Genomic DNA, 23,280 nt, shown 5'->3' with positions numbered 1-23,280 from the left:
TCCGCTTCTCTCTTTTTTAGTTTAAAGCGTGTAGATTATGAGAAGTTGCGATGATGTTTTGTTGCTACATGCGGGAAGGTGTACAACCACAACCAGCTCATCGATCAATGACATTATTTGCCAGTCCTGCTCTGGTCGCTTTGAATGAAATAGCTATGCTATGCTAGTATCGTTTTATTGATAGCTACACAGTCATAAAACGGGGTAGCTCTTTTCCATGGACCCTCATTATGACCAAGGTTGTCAAGCCAATCCTCTGCTGCATTCCCTCTCGAAACATGTGCGTGTACTCGACGTTGAGATGAAATTTTCTACAAATCTCTAAGCAGTCTTCAATTAGAAAGTTGATGTTCCAACAATGTCGAATCCACTCCTTCACACATCTGAAGCTTAATCTCTCTCGATGATGATAATGGACCTTTTCTAAAGGATCTTGTAGTTTTTTTCATTTTAATTCTCATCCATCTGATAATTTCTCATTGGATCGGACACTATGGTTAATGGTGAATGTGTTGGTGATTAGACCTGTTCATGGGCCGGGTAGCCTGATAGGCCTAGTCAGGGCCTGACCCCTGAACGGGCTTGTGCATGGATTTTAGCCTGTGGGCTTGACCTCGGGCCTAAAAGCCCCACAAAAGCCTGACCCGACATTTGTAACTTCTAAACCCTAGCCGAATAATCCTTTCCAATTCCCTCTTTTCATCTTCTATCTTCTCTCCTCACTCACTCTTAAGAATTGGCATGAACCCAGACAGGCAGCCACCATTCTCAGTCTCAGAGGCGATAGGCGAGCTCAGGCACTGGCGAACTCAAGCACCGGTCATCTCTTTCTTTGGCGGTGAGTCCTCTCTCTCTCTCTCTCTTGCAGTTTTCATTCTCATTCACTGTCGCATATTCTCAGGAACTAGCGAACTCAAGCACCGGCAAACTTAGGCACTGGCTCCAGCTGCGCCACCAGTGAACTCAGTCGCCCCTCTCTCCGGTGGTGAGCCCTGCATTTCTCAATTTTGTACAAATCATGCATTTCAGCCCCTGTTACTCTGTAGTCTGTACAAGTCATGCATTTTTCAACTCTGTACAAGCCTTGTCGCGCTTCTGGCTTTTTATGAGGGCCGGGCTCGGACCCAAGTTGTAGGCCCATTGGTCATGCCGGGCTCGGGCTCGGGCCTGAAAAAACTCTGTTAATAAAGAGGAAAAGCCCGGTCCATGAACAGGTCTGTTGGTGATGACTGATGAGACAGGTCATGGTATTTGGCCTACATAAATTTTAGGATCACGGTATACAGCCCTTATTCTGACATTGGCTCAATGTTTAGAAGTAAAATATCCATGAAAGCTCCTATTAGTTAGAAGCATTCAATTTATAAGGCACATGTTAGGCAGGTTTAGGGATGGCAATATGGTAAGTTCGGAGGGATTTTCTAAATTCTGTACTCTTCCCACCTCCCTAAATTTCTAAACCTGTATCTACCCCAAAATTCGTAGTGAGTTAGATTTTGAGAATATAAATTCTCTGCATATGAAAATGTAAAGTCCTCTTTGACCCTTTCTTCCTTGCATTTAAAGGTAGGGCGGATTAGACTTAGAACCCACTTCTAATTTTCTATTATTTTTTATTATATATAAACAATAAAATAACATGAACAAACATTAAAAAAATCCAATTATTTGATTAAGATATGTAAAAAAAACACACAAATCATCAATTGTCTTTCATATAAAATTCAAAATATTATTAAAGTCATGATCTAATACATAAAGGTCATATGCTTTCCAACAATATGCTGGTCAGGGAGGGATGGATTTACCCTAATACCGTATCCTATCCATACCCGTATGGGTTTTAAATCCTAAAACTCATTTCCAACCTAAAATCCGTCCTTCAAGCATAAAAAAGTTGTCTGTCATTCGGGTGGATATCCACCAAGTTAGAAATTGCCATCCCTAATCAGAATTATTGGAGGCATGGCTTGATGATATGGCTCTTCTTTCCATTTTCTTTATAACCAAGGAAATAGCATATTTGCTTTGCTGATGAAAGAAAGGAAGAACTTCTATACATGATTTGATATTCATGCATTTCATTATGTTTTGGTCAGTTGGTGATGCAAAGAAGGAGACACTAGAATGTGAATGCATTAAAAGGCAGATCCTCCTTGTAAACACCATAACAAAAGTTATACACTATGAAATTGATGCAAGAGTAAATCGTAGAGCTTTTCTTTCTTTTTTTCTTTTTCTTTTTCCTTTGCCGCTTGTTTGATTAAACCAGCTCACCAGGGGGCCTCTGGATTAGAAAACCAAATGATACCTACGTCGAGTTGAACAAAACAAAGATTAATTAGGCAAACCATACAAATGTGAGCACCGAGCAGTGATCATTATTCCCTAGTAGTAGAAGAGTCAAGCATCCATTGGCATGCACTAACCAGTAATAATAGAGGTTAGAGAGAGCATTTATGCTCCAAATCTTCTAGAAAAAGCCTCTTCAATCAACCGTTGGAATGAGAGAGAGAGAGAATCATAAATCACAATCACATGTTTGTCAATCGGCCATAGTGTTGGAATCTTATTCCCTCCGCCATTGGATTTTCAGTATTCTAAGAAAACTGGGACCCTTCAGTGACGTTCACAATCGGCTATAGTGTTGGAATCTCCATTGACGTTCACAATCAAGCCTATAAAAGGCCCATTTCCTCTAGGCCTTGATAGCAATTGTGAATATTAAGCCCACATAGCCCACAGGGTGGGATTGGCTGTTGTTAGTTTAGTTGAGTGTTGTTGAGACTTGAGGCTTGTCCGTACTCCGTACTCCGTACTCGTTATTTATTTACTTTTGGGCATCAATTCTGATTTCTGACCGCCGACGAGAACGACGCGACGACTTTGAAGTTTGAACGATTTCGGTAGAAATCAGAAACTAGGGCGAATACAAAGCAAAGTGCTGTGGTCAACATCATTTTGTCAAGGAAGAACAGAAAGATCATCATCAGACAAAGATGGGATCGTTTTTCTCCACCCAGCAAAACTCCTCTTCTCTCGCCGGTGCTCCGTCGGGGCCATCTCGCGTCCTCGCTTTCCACTCCGCCTCCGAATGGAGAGCCCACTTCAACACCTGCAAAGATTCTACTCAATTGGTAATTACAAAACCCTAAACAATTGTCCTCTCTCTCTCTCTCTCTCTCTCTCTCTCTTGGCAACTTAATGTTGTATACATCCTTCTCTGAAGATGGTGATCGATTTCACGGCGTCGTGGTGCGGGCCTTGTCGATTCATACAGCCAGCACTGGACGAGTTGGCTGTCAAATACACAGACGTCGAATTTGTCAAGATCGATGTGGATGAACTAGTGGTACATGATTTAATTTTACTTTTTTTCATTCTTTTCCTTCCCTTTGATATTTTATTATAATTAATTATTAAATATAGAGGTGAGGTAAATGAATTGAATTAGGGCACTGATCTATATCTTGTTTCAATTTGAATTAATTTAGGAGGTAGCACAGGAATTTAAAGTGGAGGCAATGCCAACATTCGTACTGATAAAACAAGGGAAAGAGGTGGATAAAGTTGTGGGTGCCAAGAAAGATGAACTGGAGAAGAGGATCCTCAAACACAGGGGCCAAGCTCATGCTCAAGCTTGATCATTCCCCCCCATTTCCCCTCTTTTTATTTCTCTGTGTGAGTCACTCAACTCAGCAAAATGTATTAGTAGTCTATATCTACTTCTACGATGATAAAAATAAAATAAAAAGATAGAGATGTTAAATTAATACAGTCAGTCCTTGGGGAGAGTAGGGTAGGGTAGGGTAATGAGTCATAACTGTTTGGTGCTTGGCTGCTTGCTTCTCAATAAATTTGAATTTCAATGAGGGGTTTGATTGATAGTTCCTTCTTTCCCCCATTTTTCTTAATTAAATATCAGTTTTATTGTTAATGAATTTTGGGTTCCTTGTTTGTGTTATTGGTTTCAATTCTTAATGCAAATGCCAAATGCAATACAATCATCCTTCTTCACTTCTTAATGCTTATAAAATCCAAACTTTCTGACGTTGCCCATTTCTTATCCCAACTAAAAAAAAATGATCAACCAAACGTTATGCTAGAGAACTGAAGAACTAAATCCAGAGCACATGTTCCATTCTGATTCTTTGATTTCTCTGCCTGGTTACAGAAATCAGAAAACCCCCCCTTCAAACCTCTTGGTTTTGTTCAAAACCATTGCAATTTGCAACAATTTAAAAGAAAATAAAACCTGAAAAGTACGGCCTCCAAACTTTGGAAATGGCTTGGAATGGGGATCTGCTCAGAGCGCCCCTCACAGCCACATCCCATCCTACCGTTCTATGTTATTCTATGTTATGAGGTTGGTGTGAGGAGCAGATCTGGACTCAGGTCCCACTTACCTGAACTTTTGCCACTACAATATCTAAATTTTCGAAACTTGTAGCTTAGTCTAGCTGTCAGCATTTTCTCTATTATGTCCAGTTTGGAATATTTTAAAATTCCAAATTACTCTTTGAAATAATATATGTTTATTGTCTTTTTCTTTGAGATTGAACTAGAGTAGCGGCAATATTTTTATTTTTTTTATTTTTTTATTTTTGATAAATGAGAGCGGCAATATTTTTCTTCCCTAACTCTTTTATTTTATCCTTTAGAAATTATGAACTAGGGGAGAGGTGATCTTTGTCTTTCGTCATTGAAATTTTTATTGCTTTAATGGTCGTAGAAGAAGAAAGGAAAAAAAGAAGAACGAATGAATGAATGAGAAATAAAAAGGAAAAAAAAGGTTTGGTAATTTTACTATATCCTGTAATGTCTATTAGCAGTGCTGGACTAAAGTAACACTATCCAAAAGTGCAAATACTGTAATGGCATTTTTTAAAGTTCAGATATTAAAGTGAAATCACCAGCAAAGTACAAGGTAGTAATATGTAATTTAACCAATCACTATAAGGTTTCTATGATTTTGAGAAAATATATTCCTTTGCGTTTTCATATAATTGGTCCTTTGCATTTTCATATAATTGGGATAAGGCATGGATGATGACAATGATAATATTCCCTCCCCTCTATTGTCCTAGATACTTAATTTTAAATTTTGAGCATCCAACTACAATCTTGATCTTTTTTTGATCAACACAGTCTTGATCTTTTCAAGGGCAAAAGATGCATTTCATTTAAAACCTATTCTACTAGGTTTACCGCATGCATTATCTTTTTCCACAAAAATGTGAAGCAAGCGGCCTCCTCCCAAGTCCCATCTTACTGAAACATATGTACCATTGGATTTCAAAAGCCATTAACATGGGTTAAGGTCCAAATTGTCTTATCAAGCTCTAAGCTAGTTTGTGGCAATGTTTTCAATTCATCATTGACCTGGTCAGTTGAACCATTCGAATCGTCACCTAACCTTGATTCTAAGTCCAATTTTGTTGAAACTCATTGTTTGGTCAAAAAAATGTTGACTTGATTAAAAATTAGTTGACCTGAGTGGTCAACCATTGACCCATTTGACCCAGTCATCAGGTCGTGTGGGTTGCACACTCAATGTATGTGCAAAGTTTTAGATTAGGGTTTTTTTTTTTTTTTTGGATAACTTTTCAAGATCTCTGTGTCTCAAAGAGCCAAAGATGCCTTAGCCCTTGCCTTGATATTTTTGTCAAAAAAAAAAACTATTTGGGCTTTAAATTGCAATTTTTAACATAAAATAATATTTATATATACATATATTACATATCAAAAATAATTTTACATTTTTAATGATAAAATACATGTTTAACACATGCATGACTTGGAGCCAAAGGCGCCTTGGCCCTTGCCTCACTATTTTTGTCAAAAAAAACTTTTTTGAGCTTTAAATTGCAATTTTTAACATTTTTTACAAATAAAAAATATAAATTAACATAAAATAATATTTATATATACATATATCATATATCAAAAATAATTATAAGTTTTTAATGATAAAATACATGTTTACACATACGACTTGAGGCAAAAGCAAGTCAACCTTCAGGTCGATTTTTAAAATATTGGTTTGTGATATCAAGTCATTAAGCCAATGTGGAGAATGTGGATACCGCCGTTTTTCACCCGTCTCTTAAATAATCGCTACAATTGCTTCATAGGTGTCACAAGCAACTGACGGCAGTGACAGTAGAAATTTGTACTACCTTCGCTTTATTCTTATTTTCCTCATTTTATTTTCTTCCCCGTGAAAAAGTTCATGTCAATGGTTTATGGCATTGGCTTGATATAGAAAGCGAACTACTTGCGAATTCCATCTACCAAAAAAGAGAAAGACTTGCCAATTCATTGAGGAGGATTTCGATCAACTAAGTTTGCCTATTTTAATGGATACGAGGCATTTCAGGAAAGTTTAATCGCAATCACTGAATTCTGAGGAAGAAGGGAATTTAAGATGAAGAAAACAGGAGCCAGAAACGCTCTGGCACGATATATTGATCCTAATCTTGAAAAGGAGATGGGGGTGGAAAATCTTTTACCTTTTTTCTTCATAATTCTTTCATTGGTTTTCCCCCTAAGATTTGTTATTGCTACCACACACTGTATGTCGTGATACTCTTGACTAGGATCCTTTAGCCCACCACCTTGGCTACCAGATGAAAGAATTTCTTCAATTACTTGCGAGGAGACAACAATGCCCAAAAGCTTTAGTCATTAATACATCGGTAAGACTTGAAATTGGATACGATCAAGAGAGATTTAGACCAGCAAATCTGACCCACGAACTCTAAAGTGGGAAAACAAGGCCTAAATTCACCACAACAGCAATGCCATGAAAATATAAAAGCTCTGTGACAATTTTCTTCCGGGCAAAGCAGTGAGGGCATGCCGAGTACCAAAACGTTTGATCTTTCTGCAGAATTCTGTTGCGTCTGGTTTTTATTTCCATGTGTTTGGTACAAGCTTCGAAGTATGCATATCGGCCATATCGTATCGGTACTTAGAAATGGTTGAAACACCTTTTATTTATTTATTTTTTCAATTAAAACATGCTTTTTATTATTAAAAAAAAATTGAAGGTCTGAAACACCTGAAAACAGGCGTTTCGGCGTTTCGAACCGTATCTTTTTCAAAAGATATAATACGGGGCATATCGTATCAATACTTTAAACCATGATTTGGTATTGGTAATAAAAAAAAAACGGCATTATAGCACTGAGGTCTATTTAATTATAGATAATGTACAAACAAAGAACTTATAACATATGGTGTAAAGTGCTGACTAATTTAACAAAAATTTGCCCCCATGTCTCGGATGTCAATGATCAATCCCATAAGCGAATCATAAATCAGTATGCAATCATATCTCTTCAAAGTATACCTTCAGAGCTAACTCACTGTTTTAAGAGGCAGCTAAACAGAACTGAGCCAATAAATGCCAAGAAAATAACTTGCTTGTATAGACACAAAATGCCAAGGCACATTTATACCCCTCCACCGCTTCTCCTTTTTAGTATGGGGCATGCTGAGAAAATGTGAAAAAAGAAAAAGAGGCCGAACTGGAGCGCTCACTGTTCTGAACATTAAGGCACAGAACCCAGGCTTAACAATAGAATGAGTTCTCCAAAGGTGATTATATTATAAGGATGCAGGCAGTTAAAAATGGAAATGGTGGATTATAGATTACATATCTTAATGTAAACACTAGAACTATATATAAAATATGGGAGCCAGATGACCTTGTCAGACAGTGTATGCTTGCTGGATTGTGTCAATGTCGAGACCCTTCAATCTCACCACTGATTCCACGTGACCCTTCAACGTGTGGAGCTCTCTTAGCCTGAAATTGAGACAGGAAAATGCACCATAAACCATACCATTCACCCAAAGCACATCTTCCCCCTGACCCCGAAAACCAAAGGCTAAAAAAAGACTTCTTGATGAGACTATAAATACCTACAAACAAGCTATAACAATGGGGAGAAAGCATTTTTGAGGGAATACTCCATTCAGGGTATCCCTCACAAATGTCTTCTTCCATATATTGATCGACAGCTGTAGCTTCTTTTTTTTTTTTTTTTGATCAATACAGCTGTAGCTTGCCCTTTTTAATTCTTTCTTTTTTCAACAGTCCATCAGAGCAGATTTCAAACATCACCAGCCAAAATAATAATAAGGGTAATTTTCTAAAACACTCCTTATAGTTTCGTGGATTCACTAAAACCTACCCTATAGTTTTTTGAGTTTCAGTAAAACACCCCCCATAATTTGAACCAGTTTACTTAATTGACCTTCCAGAAGTGGAAAATGACAGTTTTGAACTTAACATCCCTCCAAACAAATTTAATCTACGGAAAACAAAAATGAAAAGGTCATTCTTGTTCCTAGTAAAATGCGGGCAACAACTCTATTCCGTAATTTGTTTGAAGGAAGACACATTGCTGACAAAAAAACCCTGAATGCCATTGTTCTCTCTTCATTTTGCTGAAGCCAAACATTCTTTGATAGATCTGAAAATCAAACATTGTTTCTTTCTAGAAGCTTGATATGTAGTTTTAAGGGTACTTTTGGAATAAAAAAGCATGGGCTCATGCCCTTGAACATTTTTCACTCTGTTTATATGGCCGCTTTACCATTTTTAAACAGAAATACAAAGGATTCTTAACAGAAGGTCAATTAAGTAAATTGGTTGCAAACTATAGGGGGTATTCTAGTAAACCATGGTGGGTTTTAGTAAATCCATTAAACTATAGGAGTGTTTTAGTATATGACCCTAATAATGAAAATAATAACATAAACAAGAAAGCATTTTTTTTCCTTGTTTGCTAATCCATTATGAGAATCTAGTGATGGTAATGGTCATAATCCTGCATCCTAATTTCTAGATGTGATCCTATTGAATTCCAGATCCTGCACATTGCTTCAACGACTTGCATAACTATGTTGCATGATGGCCTCTTGTTGAGTTTACCATAGTTTACACGATATAGGCTTAGGTCCCATGAGCTTTTTGGAGACCTCAGAATAACCAGCCAATGTGATAGGTTTAATTGGCTGTTACAAAAACTACAACCATACCAAATACTTGGACGAAATATGAATCCACAGCCACAGGGATTTAACTTATATAATTCCCATTTTTTTATTCTCCCTCCTTTTTCATCAGGAAGGGGAATCTTAACCTCAAAACCATAATCAGTAAGAAACCAATAAGAAACAATTGATTGTTAGATTATGCCTACCTTGCAATCTCAGCTCTCCTTTTGGCCTCTTCAGCCATCTGGTTGAGATCTGTAAAGCTGGTTCGTTCATTAAACATTGTGTCAGGTGGCTGCAGACCGTGAAGAGTCCTTTGAGCATGTGCCCACTTGAGCTCACGCGCTTCCTTCCCAAAATCCTTCTTTCTGGTGAAGGCAATCTGGAATACAAAGAAAATAGCCACAGACAGTAAGGAGAAAGAGAGGGTAAAATTACAATTGTGAATGTTAAACCACTGCAATCCATACCCTTTGCTCAATAACAAGATCCCAAGCCCGCCCACTCAGAGCATATCGAATAATGAACTTTATAAAATCAAGGGGGATGTAGAAGATGACATTATAAAGCCAAACAACACCAGCCCAACCCCATCCAATCCCTTCAATTACAGCAAATCCCCAGTTTGCGTAGACTGCAATCAGTGTCGCTATCTGTTGAAAACAAATGGAAGGTAAAGACGTTCCCATAAAAGAAAGAAATTATCAAGAGATTGCACAGAAAGGAATAGAAAGTTCACTAACCAGCTGAGCAACCACAAAAGCCACAATGAGCAACAAGCCAGGACGCTCCAAATAAGACCAACTCCGAGCTCGTGTCACAAATATGAGGGCCTGACTAATGGTGCTCACTTGTAGATATATGGCTGATGCAAGCTTTCTAAAATCATCATGAGCTTCTTTCTGGAGGGTTGAAACCCCAAACACTCTCTGGAAAATCATTATTCAAAGAGCCGATATCTAATCAGTAATGTCTGGGGTCTGTGTATGTACACAACAAAAATTAACAACATTTTACAAGATCAAATTATTCCTAACTACTAAATCTAGGAAATGACAATACCACAAATATTCAACCTATGCCTTTTCATTAAGTTTCTATTTTGGTGAGAGCTTTGTTGAATTTCTACAATATGTTGAAAAGAAAGAGAATAGAGACTATCAAGTGTTTTGTTAATGCCACTAAACAATAAGAACCTGGCAATTTCTTATCATTTTCAAAGATCAAAGCCACATACCGGGAAGAAGTCTGTTTTGTAAGCAGCCCAAAAGAAAATAACTGTCATCATTGCCAAGTAACTACCAAGAATTATCCCAGTTGCAAAAATCTCAGCCAACTTCCAGCTGTCTGGCAAAGGAGAAGGTTTTACCCTATCCTTTGATATGGTCATTATGGTACCTGATGTTCATTAGCACCAAGAACCAACTGTCACCAAACTACATAGACCATGAATATCCATGCATCATCCACTAGAAAATGCAAAAAAAAAAAAACTTTTCTTCTGCCTCACACTGGTTATATTTTTCTTTCAGGAATGGGAGGGAGATACGAACCATCATTGAGGATGGCAATAATGAGCACCATGAAGGGTGGGAAGTCAAACTCCCATATGAGGGCCAGCAGCATAAAACCAAGCTGTCAAAGTGGAAAATTTAGAAAACAAATAGTAGGAAAGAAGTAGAAATTTAATACATACCATAGATTCCATAAAAGTAATAATTATAAAGGTTATTTACATGGTAGTTAAAAATATACTTTCAGATGACTTACCACAATACGGATTGTTATAGAAACCGCATAAATCTGCAAGGAAGAAGAAAAAAACGAGGAAAGGCACTATCAAAAAGAGCTCAGATGTCAAACAAGAGCCAATCTTTTATCAAGGTAAAAAAAATAAAAAAAAAAATAAACTGCAGGACTTTTAACAAATTAAATTGTATTACTGTGTAATTTTTCATCCTCTGAAAGATTGCTCGACTAGTCAACACTGCACTTATAATAACACTAAGGCCAGGTTCTGTCAGGACAATATCAGAAGCACTACGAGCTGCATCAGTTGCATCTGCAACAGCTATCCCTATGTCAGCCTTCTTAAGAGCAGGTGCATCATTAACTCCATCCCCAGTCATTCCACAAATATGTTTCCTTGCTTGCAAGCGTTTAACAATTTCGTATTTGTGCTCTGACACACAAAACAAACAAAATAATAAGTTCAGTCAAAATAAGCAAGCACAAGGGAGCATTTTAGTACTCAAACACAACAACTAATAAAAGTATCCCGCCTCCATACACAACAGTCGTTGAACTCTACCAGGGAAAACACCAGCAAAACCATCAGCTTTCTCTATCAGTTCATCAATTGGCAAAGCGGCAATTGACTCATCCTTGTTCTGACCCAGCAAAGCAGATGATGGGTACATGTTGGTGCCCATTCCTAGACGCCGTCCTGTTTCCTTTGCTATTGCCAGTTGATCACCTGATTAAAATGAAAGTAATAAGAAAAAACACACACATACATATACTAGCTGCTAAACAACAACTCCTGGACTAAATGTAGTGGACAGACTTTTCCATTAAAAACTAGAAACCAAAACACCAAAAGTGATGAGGAGAGAACAGTTTCAGAAAGAAAAAATGGAAAAATATAAGACATTCAAAATTATCTACAGTATGTGTGTTAGGAACATGCATCAATCAAGTCGCACAAAACGGTTCAAGTTGCTATCTTGGCCCAAAGCAGGGGAAAAAATAAAAGAACCAATCAACCAAATTAACCAACCCTTATTTTATTTTATTTTTTGATAAATAAATGAAATAATTTCATTGAAAAGAAACACCTAACTCCTCACTGGGCAACCCCCGTCTATGTATTCCCTCCCCACTCCAGCTCTTGCTAGTGAGTCTGCCAACAAATTAGCACTCCTAGGAACCTATTTGAATGAGAACCAGCCCTTATTTATTTCTCATCTTGAACCAGACAAATGCTACTATCTTGGGATTAAAACTGCAGAATCAGTAATTCTTAATGCAAGTGTTACCTAGAAACTTCATAACTAAGTATTCAGGAGCGTAGGGCACCCTAACATAACATCATTCAACACTTCCTGACACCACAGTGCACTGCTTGACACCTATTGTGTCAACATGTCATCCATCAGATCAGACACACTGGCATGGGAGACCTATTACAGTGGTGTCAAGCTGTGTTGGACACAGAATACTAAGGTGTCTTGTTATGTCATAATCAAACTTAATTTAGTTTTAACTTGTCTTGTGTTATTAAAATGTGACGGCATGCTGTATCATTTTCCCAGTTATAAATGGGGTGATCAATATTGGCCCAGCCCAGGCTTGGCCCACAATATATATTATACATTTAATAATATATATAATAAAGATTATATTTTTATATTATAATATATTATATTATGTATTACATATATAATAAATTATATACACTTTATATTATAATATATATATATATATAAATTCATTTATATTATACATATTTATGAGCCACACTTGTATCAACTCAGACAACAATCAATAGTTAGTGTTACACTCAAATCCCACATTCCTTAGGGCTGAGAATGAAGGCTTTGCCTTTATCTATAAAAGGATAGTTAAACCAAGTGAAGCCAAGTTTAAGAATCAAAGTGAGACCCATACCTTACTTTTTGTGTCATAGGCCCAAAGCCAAGCCAAAGCCGTCTTAGCTTGGGCTTGTGAAGTAAGTTTAACCAATTATACATCACATAATTTGAAGTTTTCTAAATAGTTAAATTTTTACTATTAAATGCCATAGGCCCAAAGGCAGGTCGGGGCCTGGCCCATGATCACCCCTGGTTTTAAAGTAAAGATGGGACAAACAGAAGATGGGTTTATAACTGGGTTCCACAGATAAATTTCGGTTCTTAGAGTAGCATACAAGTAACATCATGCACCAAGCATGTTCTCTTATATTTCTCTTCTTTTATATTCCTAGCTATTTATATACTTTAAAAATCACTCTATGTTTCTAAATCTACAAGTGCACATCCTAATTTTGTCAAAGAATTCAGTCAAATAGTATACCATCTTGTTATCTATTTGACAAGTTCTACCCAATGTTCCATATTTCTTACTACGGGTGTTCAAGTAACCAATTTAGTTTAAGCATTAAAAGTCAAACAGAGCCTTTCAAACACAAGATAGTTAAGGCATGTGCCATAAGACAGAAACCTACCTGTGATCATTTTAACATTTACCCCAAGATTCAGAGCCCTCCTTATTGTTTCCGCACTGTCATGTCGAGGAGGGTCAAAAAGTGGCATGAGACCAATGAATTGCCATGGACCTCCTGGGCTCTCTTTCCTGCCCTCTGGAACTTCCTGTACATCAGCAAACCAAATACAAAATAAAAAATAGGAAGATTAGTTAGAATTGAAAAAAAAAAAATAAATCAATATCAGCAACAGGAAAAGAATTAGTTCATTGCCTGGTATGCTACTGCAAGTGACCGTAATCCTCTCTCTGCAAACTTATCAATCACAGCATGAACTCTACGTTCTATGTCTGATTTGTTGTGTACAAGATTTAGAATCTGTCAACCATAATGCTAGTAATGAGGATAAAACAAGCAATAAACAGGAGCCATCAAAATACATAAAAAACAGTTATGGACATACTTGCTCTGGTGCACCTTTGCTGACTCGATGCATTTTGCCTTCAGTGTCAATGTAAGTCAGAGCTGTCCGTTTATCAGTTGGATTAAATGGAAGGAAGTGAACCTCTTGAATGCCAGCCCGTGCCTTTTGTTGGTGAACAGAATGAATTAAAAAAATTACCAAATAAAAGTAACAAGGTTTAAAATCTAAAAGGAAATTTCTATGATAAGTCAACTTACTTCCTTGGGGTCGGCCAGCATACCAACTATAGCAGCGTCTATTGCATCCTGGTTTTCCACTCTGGAGGCTCGAGCTGCCATCAGCACAACTGTATCAGCGTGGACTCCTTTTGAAAAAACCTGGATAAATATATCCATGGGAAGGATTAGAAAATGAATATAAATTGTGCCCCCTATTAGAACAAATTCACAACTCCACCCAACCCCCTTAGTACCTCAATTAGATTCTTGTCAACTGTGAGCTTGTTCAAAGTAAGAGTTCCAGTCTTGTCACTGCAAAGCACATCCATGCCCGCCATTTCCTCGATTGCCGTCATTCTCTTTGTGATAGCTCCCTGCATTCGTTGATAACATAACCCCTCTCATATTCAGCGTTGTTAAACAGAATTAATCAATTAGAATTGTCAAGTCACCAGTAAGTCCTTGATGATCAACCTGTTGGGATAGGCGATGTGAACCAATGGCCATTGTCACTGACAGAACTGTGGGCATGGCTATGGGAATTCCTCCAATAAGAAGCACCAGTAGATTGTCAATTCCGGGACGATATTTCCTGTGTTGAATTGGATACATGACAATAATCTCTATTATCATTCCAATAGCAATAGAGCATATACAGAAGTTCCCGATTGCAGTCAAGACCTACAAAGTACCATACGAGAACAAAATTAGGTGAAGATCAGCATGAGAAGACATGAACAGATGAAGAGAGTTGCATTACCAGCGCCCTTACCTTTTGGAAGTGGCCCACTTGATTTGTGGTGTCTACGAGGTGAGCGGCCTTCCCAAAGAAGGTATGCACACCAGTGGCAATGACCACCGCTTCAATCTCCCCTTGTTTGCATGTAGAACCAGAGTAGACACCATCCCCTGGGCCTTTAGTCACGGGCAGAGACTCCCCTGTAAGAGCAGACTGCAAAACCCAAACAGGATTACTCACGTAAATTTTTTAAGTAGATTAATCCAACACCATGACGGAAGAAAAACCGGGTATAGTAAAAGAAGCACCTGGTCGATTTTTAATGGATCCCCTTCAAGGAGACGAGCGTCTGCTGGAATAATGTCCCCGAGCTTAATACTGATTATGTCACCCGGGACAAGAATAGAAGCTTCTTCTTCGCTCCACTTTCCATCCCGAAGTACCTAAATTATTTTCATCGGAAGTAATGAAAATTGAGAATCTACGCATGTATCAAGAATAAAGTCATCCTCAAGCAACCAAATACTGCCTCCGCCTACTACCTTGCCTTTGGGAGCGAGACGAGCCATGAGAGCAGCAGCAGCATTACCCGCGTTGTTCTCTTCAATGAAACTGATGGTCGAGTTAATGAGAAGCAGAGTAATGATACCAACGAAGTCCTGCCAGTCTGGAGGCTTTCCCTGCAAAACAGAACACATGAATGCATGAGTAAAACCCATTATATATTAGAGAAATTAGAAAAGAAAGAAAGAAAAAGGAAGAAGGCAATGCTCACTCCTCCGTTGGCGAGTGCGATGGCCATAATTGCAGCAGCTTCCATGACCCATGACAAGGGGTTCCACATAAACCCTAAGAACTTCAATATCTTACTCTCCTAAAACACTCCAATAAATAGAAAGAAAGAAGATGAACCCCGATTAAACACAAGCAGAATACTCAATGAAGAAGGAGAGCATAGACGTAGCAGAGAACCTGTTTCTCTTCAAGCTTGTTGTGTCCGAAAATAACCAATCTCTCCTGAGCAGCCTCAGTTGTGAGGCCCTCCTTGTTACATCTCAAATTCTCGAAAACCTCCTCAATCGGTATGTTTTCCTGCAACAACAAGTCAAAAACTCAAAATAGAGTCCATGACGAACGCATAAAGAACCAACCAAAACATGCCGCAACGAAAACAACAACTAGGTCCTCGGAGCAGATCTTGTACCAAATCCACGGCCTCCTTCAAGACAGCCTCCAGAATTGTAGCTTTATCTCCCATGTTTATCTCTTCTACTTCAATCTATCCATAAAGAAAGCCCAAATGCAAGATCAGAAACCATGAACAGTTACAGCAGAAACACACAAAGAACAAGGTTAAACTACAACCAACCAGTACTGGACCAGAGATTATCAATCAAAAAGATTTTTTTTCCCTGTTCAAGAGTTTCAAAGAGTGTTCTTGGCAGACGAAAACGAACACATCTCAACAAGAACCATAACAGCATAAGCAGTTAAAAAGTAGAAAAAGAGGGGAGACAGCTTTCTCTTTCACCCCTTTTTCCTTCAAGCTCAGGCCTCAGAGTGAGAACTGATAAAGTGAGAAGTGAGAAGCTCGCTCTCTCTCTCTCTCTCTCTCTCTCTCTTCCTCGGTTATGTAACAATGTCAGGGCACGATCGTCTCTTCTCCCGGGTAAACAGCACAAAGCCACACTTGGCGGGTACAACTTCAACGTAATTTTTTTCTTTATTTATCAAATATATAAATATATATAAATATTTGTGTGGCCCAGCAAGAAGACGGGGAATAAAAAATTAATAAAGAATAAGAAGTCAAGTTCGATTCAACGATGATGCCCTAAATCATCGGATCATAAACAGTCTATATCGTGCGATTGGAATCTTTCCCCGCTTTATTTTATTTTAAATATAAATATATTGTGGTCTCCAGTGTTTGACACCTGTCAAAAGATCTCCCTCAGCTACTCGGGAAGCAGGCTCCAACCGTCTGTCTTCTGTCAGACACGTAGAAAAGAGCAGAGATCGAATCGAAGTAACCGTACAGCTTGTGTACAGATCAACTATGTTCGTCGGGTAGTAGTCGGTGTATCTGGTTCGTCAAACGTGTGGGACCATAATAGAACAAGAAAGCAACTTTTCTTTAAATTTTATTATTTTATTTTATGTGGTATTTGGATTATTGGTATGTCATCGTGAGGCCACTGTGTCTTATCAACAGTGTTTTTCTCTTTGCCAGATGCAAATGCCCATACTACCATTGCTTCCACGCAACTAGGCAAGAGTCAAAGTACGAATATATTTTGAAAATGTAAAAATATTTGGATATATCGAGTTAAATTTAAGGTTAAATATATACAAATAATGTATAGATATATTAAAAATATATATTTTAATGATATATAAAAATATATATATATATTATAATTAATATATAAAATACATAAATATCATATAATTTATTAATTATCTAAAATTCACAATCACTTTTTATGAATTTATCATAAATTTTTAAAACCCTCAAAATTTAGCATGTCAGTACCCCCTACTTCCTCTTCCTCTCTTTCTAGAGTACGAGAGTGGTAGAGAAAACAGAAAAGTCAGAGAGAATAATTATCATATCTCCGATTTTCTCACTCATTGCAGCCGCCGGCAACAGATGTGCGTTAACCGCCAGCCCCTCGTTCTTATCTAGTCCGATCCCCCTTTTCCGTTGTGATCGAATTGCTCTGTAAATGTCCCTGGTCCGATGAGGTATTTTGGATGTGCGTGACCGATTGACGGGATAAGCCCATCGAAAAGGAAGAAATACAACGTTTGAAATGTTTCTGGTCCGAAGAGGAAGCCCCGTACGCACTGTTTGAGTACATCTTCCCACAGCACTCCCCCTCCGACGTCGACATAAGCTGAGTCGCCAAACCTCACCACCTCAATCTGAGTTTCCATGGGCCCCGTGTCGATCACCAGCCCTCTGTCCTTCATAGCCTGGCCATTGATGGAGTGGCCGTTACCCCTTGCAGCGACCGTGAGATGGGCGGACCTGGAAGCTGCTCTGATTACTCTAACTACGTCTTCTTAAGAGGCTGGCCTGATGACCGCTAGCGGCTTTGCTTCAACGATACCGCCCAAATCCTTGGCAACAGCAGCGGTGCGGACAAAATCTATTGTCCCTTGTAACTCAAGGCCTCTTAATAGGCTTGCATCGTCGTTGTCGCCTGGTTTGTTTCAATTCCATTTTCATGAACGAATCGCTCCAGGAATGCTATAATCATCGCCGTTGGCGGCAGAGAGAAGGGAGAAGCCATCGAAGCGGAAGAAAGAGAAGCCGGAGAGAAGCAGGAGATAATGAAGGTTATAATAATTGATTAACAAGGTCGGTTAGTCATGTTACCGTTACCTCGCTGACATAGTGCGTTTTGGACGTTTTGAAAAGTTATGTTGAGTTTAAGATAATTCATAAAAGGTGATAGTGGGTGTTAGACAATTACCCATTTAATAATTTATTAATATTATTATATCAATTGTATCAAATTTATTAAAATTTCTAAGACATATCATATGCAATTCATAACTTTTAGTTACTAAAACATTTATTCTATTATTATTATTTTATTTCTATAATTTTTATAAAATTAAAAATCATTTTTTATATAAATGTAAATTAATAGATTTGATAGATTCAATTTAATGTTATGTTCTTGAATATTTTGTAAATAATTTTCTATTTTTGTAAATAATAAATATGTTGTTAATTAATGCAAACTAAATTATTAATTAATAATTTAAAAAAATATATAAAAGACTTAAGATACATATCATGTGCATTTCTTGGGATTCAAACAATCTTTTGATGTGAATATCGATTAGATAGATTATTTATTTCATTATTTTATAAAATACTAATTTTAAATATTGTTCTATTTAATTTTTAGTTGGAATTGTTAAATATAAACATATATAATTCAATTAGCCTGATAAGCACAAATGACATGATACTGAGGCTATAGTTGTAGCATTTCCCATGCCCGTTACTAATATACCAAATACGATATACCCCATATAAAATGTGTCATATTGATATTTCAAACCTTGGTTTCATGTCCAAGTCATACAAGTTAAATCAGAATTTTATTAGAAGAGGAAGATTATTAGGTGGGCTTTTCAAATTTTTTATCCTTTTTGGAAGAAATTATAAAATATAATCTACATCTTCCTTTTGTTTCTTTATTTTTATGCCACATAATTAATCATTGTTTACTATATCTCTCATTGTTTCGTTGAATTCTTAAAGCATATTCTCACTTTCTTTTTAACTTTCCCCTTCCGATAAATTATGAAATCTCTAAGAAATCATAATATTAAGACTACAACATTTACATCATAACCCAAAAAGATTTGGCCACTTAAGTCACTCTATAAGCATCCTTGATATAAGTCCTTTTACAAAAACAAAATTAACGAGTTTGGATTGGGCATTAGGGAACTTAATATTGTCCCCAATATGATTAAGCCTAATATCTTATATTGGAATTTTTTTGCTACGTATTTATTATCATGTAGGGCATCTATGCTCATAATTTAACAATGGATATGGCACTAAACAACTCCACCAATGTGATTCTATCTTATATCAGTACTAGTCCCAAACTCGAATAAAGGAGGAAGGTTGCATCAAGTTGGCATTTATCACTAAAACTTTTTACCAACCTCTCATGATCATGGATATGCCACTAACCAATTCTGCCATACATGGTTTTTAAAACCAGACCAGATCGGATGGTCTGACTGGAAAAACCGAAAATCGATCAGGTGACAGGTTTCATTTTTCCCCAAAACTGGATTTTTACAAAAAACCGTTGATTTGGTCAGTAAACCGCTGATCCAGGCGGTTGAACCAATTTTTTTGTCATAAGCATTCAACCCGAGAACCGGACCCCTGATCGCTTCGATCTCCGAATCGGTTTTAAAAACCTTGCTGCCATATGTGAGCTGGTCTTATATTGCCAATCCCAAGCCCAAATAAAAGAGGGCTGCGCCAACTTAGAAATTGTCGTTAAACCTTTTGCCAAATGCTCATGATCAAGGATAGTCCCAAGCTTAGATAAATGAGGTGGGTTGCATCAAGTTGGTAGTTGGTAATAAAACTTTTGTCAAACTCTTTTGATCATGACATAGCATTTATAGAATGGAATGGTGAAACAAAGTTCATTTAGCCAAATCCCATATGGTTGGGAATGATGAAGATGTTCATTCATATAAGACACATGATTATCCAAATGCTATCATCTAAGTGTTTGTATATAAAAGCAAGGCATTTAGATTATAAGACTTAAAAACCAGTTGCGAAAGTGGTTCTGATTTTCGGTTGATTTTTAAAAAATTGATTATTCGTATTATTGTTGTTGTTGTACCAGTATCATAACTAAAAGGAGAATAAACTACTTATTGTTGTACCAGTATCAATCATTGCTATAGCAAAAGGTAAATGATATATTAAGGCTGAACGAAAAATGGCAACATTTGGGGCATGTTAATTTCTTCAACCTCCGAACCACTTGTTCACATAAAAAGATAGATTGAATAAACCCAGCTTCACCGGAAAGTATAGCATCTTTTATACTACGATTGAACCTATTCTTCCCAAGTCTAGAATGTAAATGAGCCTATGCTGCCCTAGTCTAGGCTTATTGAATAACCAGGTGTAAAATGTATGTCTATGATTGGGCTTGTGCTGCCCAAGTCTAGAACGTATATGAGCCCAAGCTGCTAGGTTGAATTAGATTCTTAGCTAAAGGCTTTAGGTTGAGGTGGGTCTCTAAATTAAGGCCCCATTCACTTTTTGGTAAGTTATTTATTGGGGTGAATACAATTATTTGGGTAAGTTTTTCTTGGGAAATACTTATCCGAGTAAGCATATTTACTCATGTTCTTTTATCTCCCAAGTAAAAAAAGGAAATAATCATTTTAATCATAAAAATTTATTATTAAAAAGGGCATTTTTGTCCCATTCAAGTGTTGGAAACTTTTCTTCAAGGTGGAAAACTTATTAACCACCTAGGAGATACACAGGAAAATAAATTTTCCATAATCCCCACATTAATCTGAAAAAAGAACATGAAATTCTTAGTCAATAGGAACCAAAATCCCATTGACCTATTTTCCCCCTCCCAAAATCCAAAGAAAGAACACCCCCATTACAGGTTGAAGTAGAACTTAACAACTATTGAATTATCATGGTTTGTGCCAACTCGCTTTTATATTATTTGAAAACGTGGTTATACACGTGGTTAATGTGCCAAAAATATCCTAATAGATATTAAGTAAAATTGGATACAACATTAAGAAATTGGATTGCTGTTTTGTGATTGAAGTTTCCACATGCAAACACAATTCCAAAATTCTGTGCTAACAAAAGAAAAAAAAAAAAAAACGTGAGCCCTATGATGATGAGAAGCAGAAAATTGATTCACATGCCATACACATGATTGTGCCAATACATGGAAAATGTATTATGCAAGGTGACATTCATTGAATTTAAAAGCATTCAGTTGTAGATTTCAAAAAGCATTAGCATTGGATGTTGGAATAAAACATCAAGGTTTGATAACTTTTTCATTTTCACCGTAAACTTGACATAGATATTGCTAAGCTGAGAAATACATACATATTGAAAACCTGGTCCAACGGCGCTGATGCGAAAGAGAAAGAGCTCAATTCACGTTTATATACCATATTTTGTAAGAGATTACATCTGCACCTCATAGAGGGCGCCCCACAATATATCCCATCCGTGTATTGAAATCAAGGTTTTTTAAAATCGATTCAGAGAATAAACCAGTCAGAGGTCTAGTTTTCAGGTTGACTCGGTCTGACAAAAAAATTAAAAAATTAAAAAAAAAAGGTCAAAATTGTTGAATGGTTTGAATGGTTCAACCACCCAGGTCAGTAAATCAACATTTTTTTTGCAAATATCCGATATTGAGGAAAAACGGAACTGGTCAAATTATCGGTTCCTGGTTTTGAAAAAAAAATGGAACCGATCACCTAACCAGTTCCCGATTTTCTGGTCCAACCATATGATCCGATTCGATTTTAAAAACCATGATTGGGATCATCTTCCGAAGTTAGAGATGTTCCTAGTGCAGACTGAGATGTGTATGTGGGCTCCAGATGTGATCTCATCTTATAAGGCCAAAGCAAATAGGGCATTGTATAGCAAAAATATCCGTAGGTGAATGTGGACAGATATTTTTGACTCTAGTATTTCAAAATTTTGCCTACCAAAAATATCATGCCCCGACAAAAAGATATTCTCTTTATTACTTATTTATCATTTTTTATTAGGGCTGTCAATAAATCTAATCTATCCAATAGAACCAAATCAACTAAACCGATTATGTTAGTTCTAATTTTGTGTGTCCTACTTAATAACCTGGGCTGTTCAATCATTGACCCATTTGACCTGTTCAATGATTTTTGACCATTTTTTGTTTTAATTTCTCGTCGTATAGAATTTTAGTACATTTTTTAGATACAAAGAACCAGAATTTTTAGTAGTATTAAATTAAACATGCTTTTATAGTGCGTTAGTCCCGATAATCAAATTAGTCAAAAAGGCAAATTTGTTGAAGTGGAAGGGACTTTCTTTACCTACTTCTCTAATGATAACTCCCAAACGAGCATTTACAAAAAAAGTTAAAAAAGCAAAAGATCAAATACCTCCAACACTCGCACAAAGATATTAAGGTTATATTTGGGAAGAATGCATTAATAAATTTACTTTCTTGTCAAATGATTTTTAGTTATGATGAGTTAAACATGAATCATGAGGTTGAAATGTGCCTTTTCAACATTGATCAACTTCTGAGTGCAAACATGATGAATCATGTAAACATTGCTCTCATTTTAAGTGCAAACATGCCTTGAAATTGATGAAAATTGCCACTTTCAATGCATAAATGCATTCTTACGAAATGACAGCAAAACTGAATTAGAGTGTATATATATACACTGAAGTAGCATTTGCACTTTTCCAAATGGAGCGTAACTTGCAAATGGGTTCACAAGAGCTCAAATTGTCAAATATGTTATTATAAGATGCTATCAACATAGCTTCCAATAATATCTCTAGCTGCATATTTCAAATATTTTTTGGACCTGTATGTTTTGGTTGATGGGTTGTACTCATGTTTGAGATACGTGGCTATAGATCATGTTGGAAGCTCTGTTGGTAGCAATATGTTCTTAACAGATCTGGACTCGATTTAGAGGTTGCTCTCACATGAAGAAGGTCATACTCACAAAACTAGTGGGGGGGGGGGGATATGGAATAGATGAGATAGGGTTTGGAGAGAAATGGGGCTGAAAGGTTTGGATCGATTACATTTTTTTAAGAAAAAACAAATAATTATTATTATTTTTTTTTAATTTTAGGAGTTGGAAGAGTATTACAGAGTGATCCTTAAAATTTTAGTGGGACCCTTATGTAAGAGCAGATTCGAATTAGAATTCCTCTAAAATATTTTTCAATACTAAGTAAATCATTCATTGTTTCCTACTTGATTTTACTAGCATATAAGGGTAACTTTTGGGGTTTAATATCAATAAAAGTAATATATTTATAAGAATTTCAAAAATAGGTTAATTTTTTAAAAATAATATTAATAAAGAGCAAAAACACTGTTCATCTTCT

General features: G+C 36.8%; 2 protein-coding genes across 5 annotated transcripts; one reads left to right on the top strand and one right to left on the bottom strand.

Annotated features, from left to right (window-relative positions):
- Window positions 1–2,637: 2,637 nt before the first annotated feature.
- Window positions 2,638–3,941, top strand: TRX2 (thioredoxin 2). The gene is made up of 3 exons (XM_088983854.1): window positions 2,638–3,137; window positions 3,230–3,352; window positions 3,495–3,941. Exons 1-3 carry the CDS (start codon window positions 3,000–3,002, stop codon window positions 3,642–3,644), a joined length of 411 nt encoding a protein of 136 aa, XP_088839980.1. The 5' UTR covers window positions 2,638–2,999; the 3' UTR covers window positions 3,645–3,941.
- A 3,227-nt stretch (window positions 3,942–7,168) lies between these two features.
- Window positions 7,169–17,915, bottom strand: LOC148854121 (ATPase 11, plasma membrane-type-like). Of its 4 annotated transcripts, XM_088983848.1 has the most exons (23): window positions 15,964–16,306; window positions 15,799–15,873; window positions 15,567–15,686; window positions 15,370–15,468; window positions 15,137–15,274; window positions 14,903–15,037; window positions 14,628–14,807; window positions 14,330–14,536; window positions 14,110–14,229; window positions 13,895–14,014; window positions 13,677–13,799; window positions 13,487–13,591; window positions 13,235–13,379; window positions 11,321–11,485; window positions 10,953–11,191; window positions 10,780–10,812; window positions 10,563–10,644; window positions 10,247–10,407; window positions 9,753–9,938; window positions 9,480–9,662; window positions 9,216–9,391; window positions 7,713–7,813; window positions 7,169–7,549 (listed from the first exon to the last, which is right to left on the bottom strand). In XM_088983848.1, the coding sequence occupies exons 2-22, from the start codon at window positions 15,850–15,852 to the stop codon at window positions 7,717–7,719; spliced, it is 2,868 nt and encodes a 955-aa protein (XP_088839974.1). In that variant the 5' UTR covers window positions 15,853–15,873; window positions 15,964–16,306; the 3' UTR covers window positions 7,169–7,549; window positions 7,713–7,716. The 4 variants fall into 4 exon arrangements, with proteins under 4 accessions (XP_088839974.1, XP_088839973.1, XP_088839971.1 ...); XM_088983847.1 differs by lacking the exon at window positions 15,964–16,306 and adding an exon at window positions 17,226–17,915 and having other exon boundaries at window positions 7,169–7,813; XM_088983845.1 differs by having other exon boundaries at window positions 7,169–7,813.
- Between the last annotated feature and the right edge of the window lie 5,365 nt (window positions 17,916–23,280).

The sequence above is a fragment of the Nelumbo lutea genome, chromosome 4 (assembly GCF_056320005.1).
Source record: "Nelumbo lutea isolate HS-2025 chromosome 4, American lotus-T2T, whole genome shotgun sequence".
Classification (NCBI taxonomy): Eukaryota; Viridiplantae; Streptophyta; class Magnoliopsida; order Proteales; family Nelumbonaceae; genus Nelumbo; species Nelumbo lutea.
Note: the sequence above shows the minus strand (reverse complement) of the source record. Positions and strands in the feature narration are given on the sequence as shown.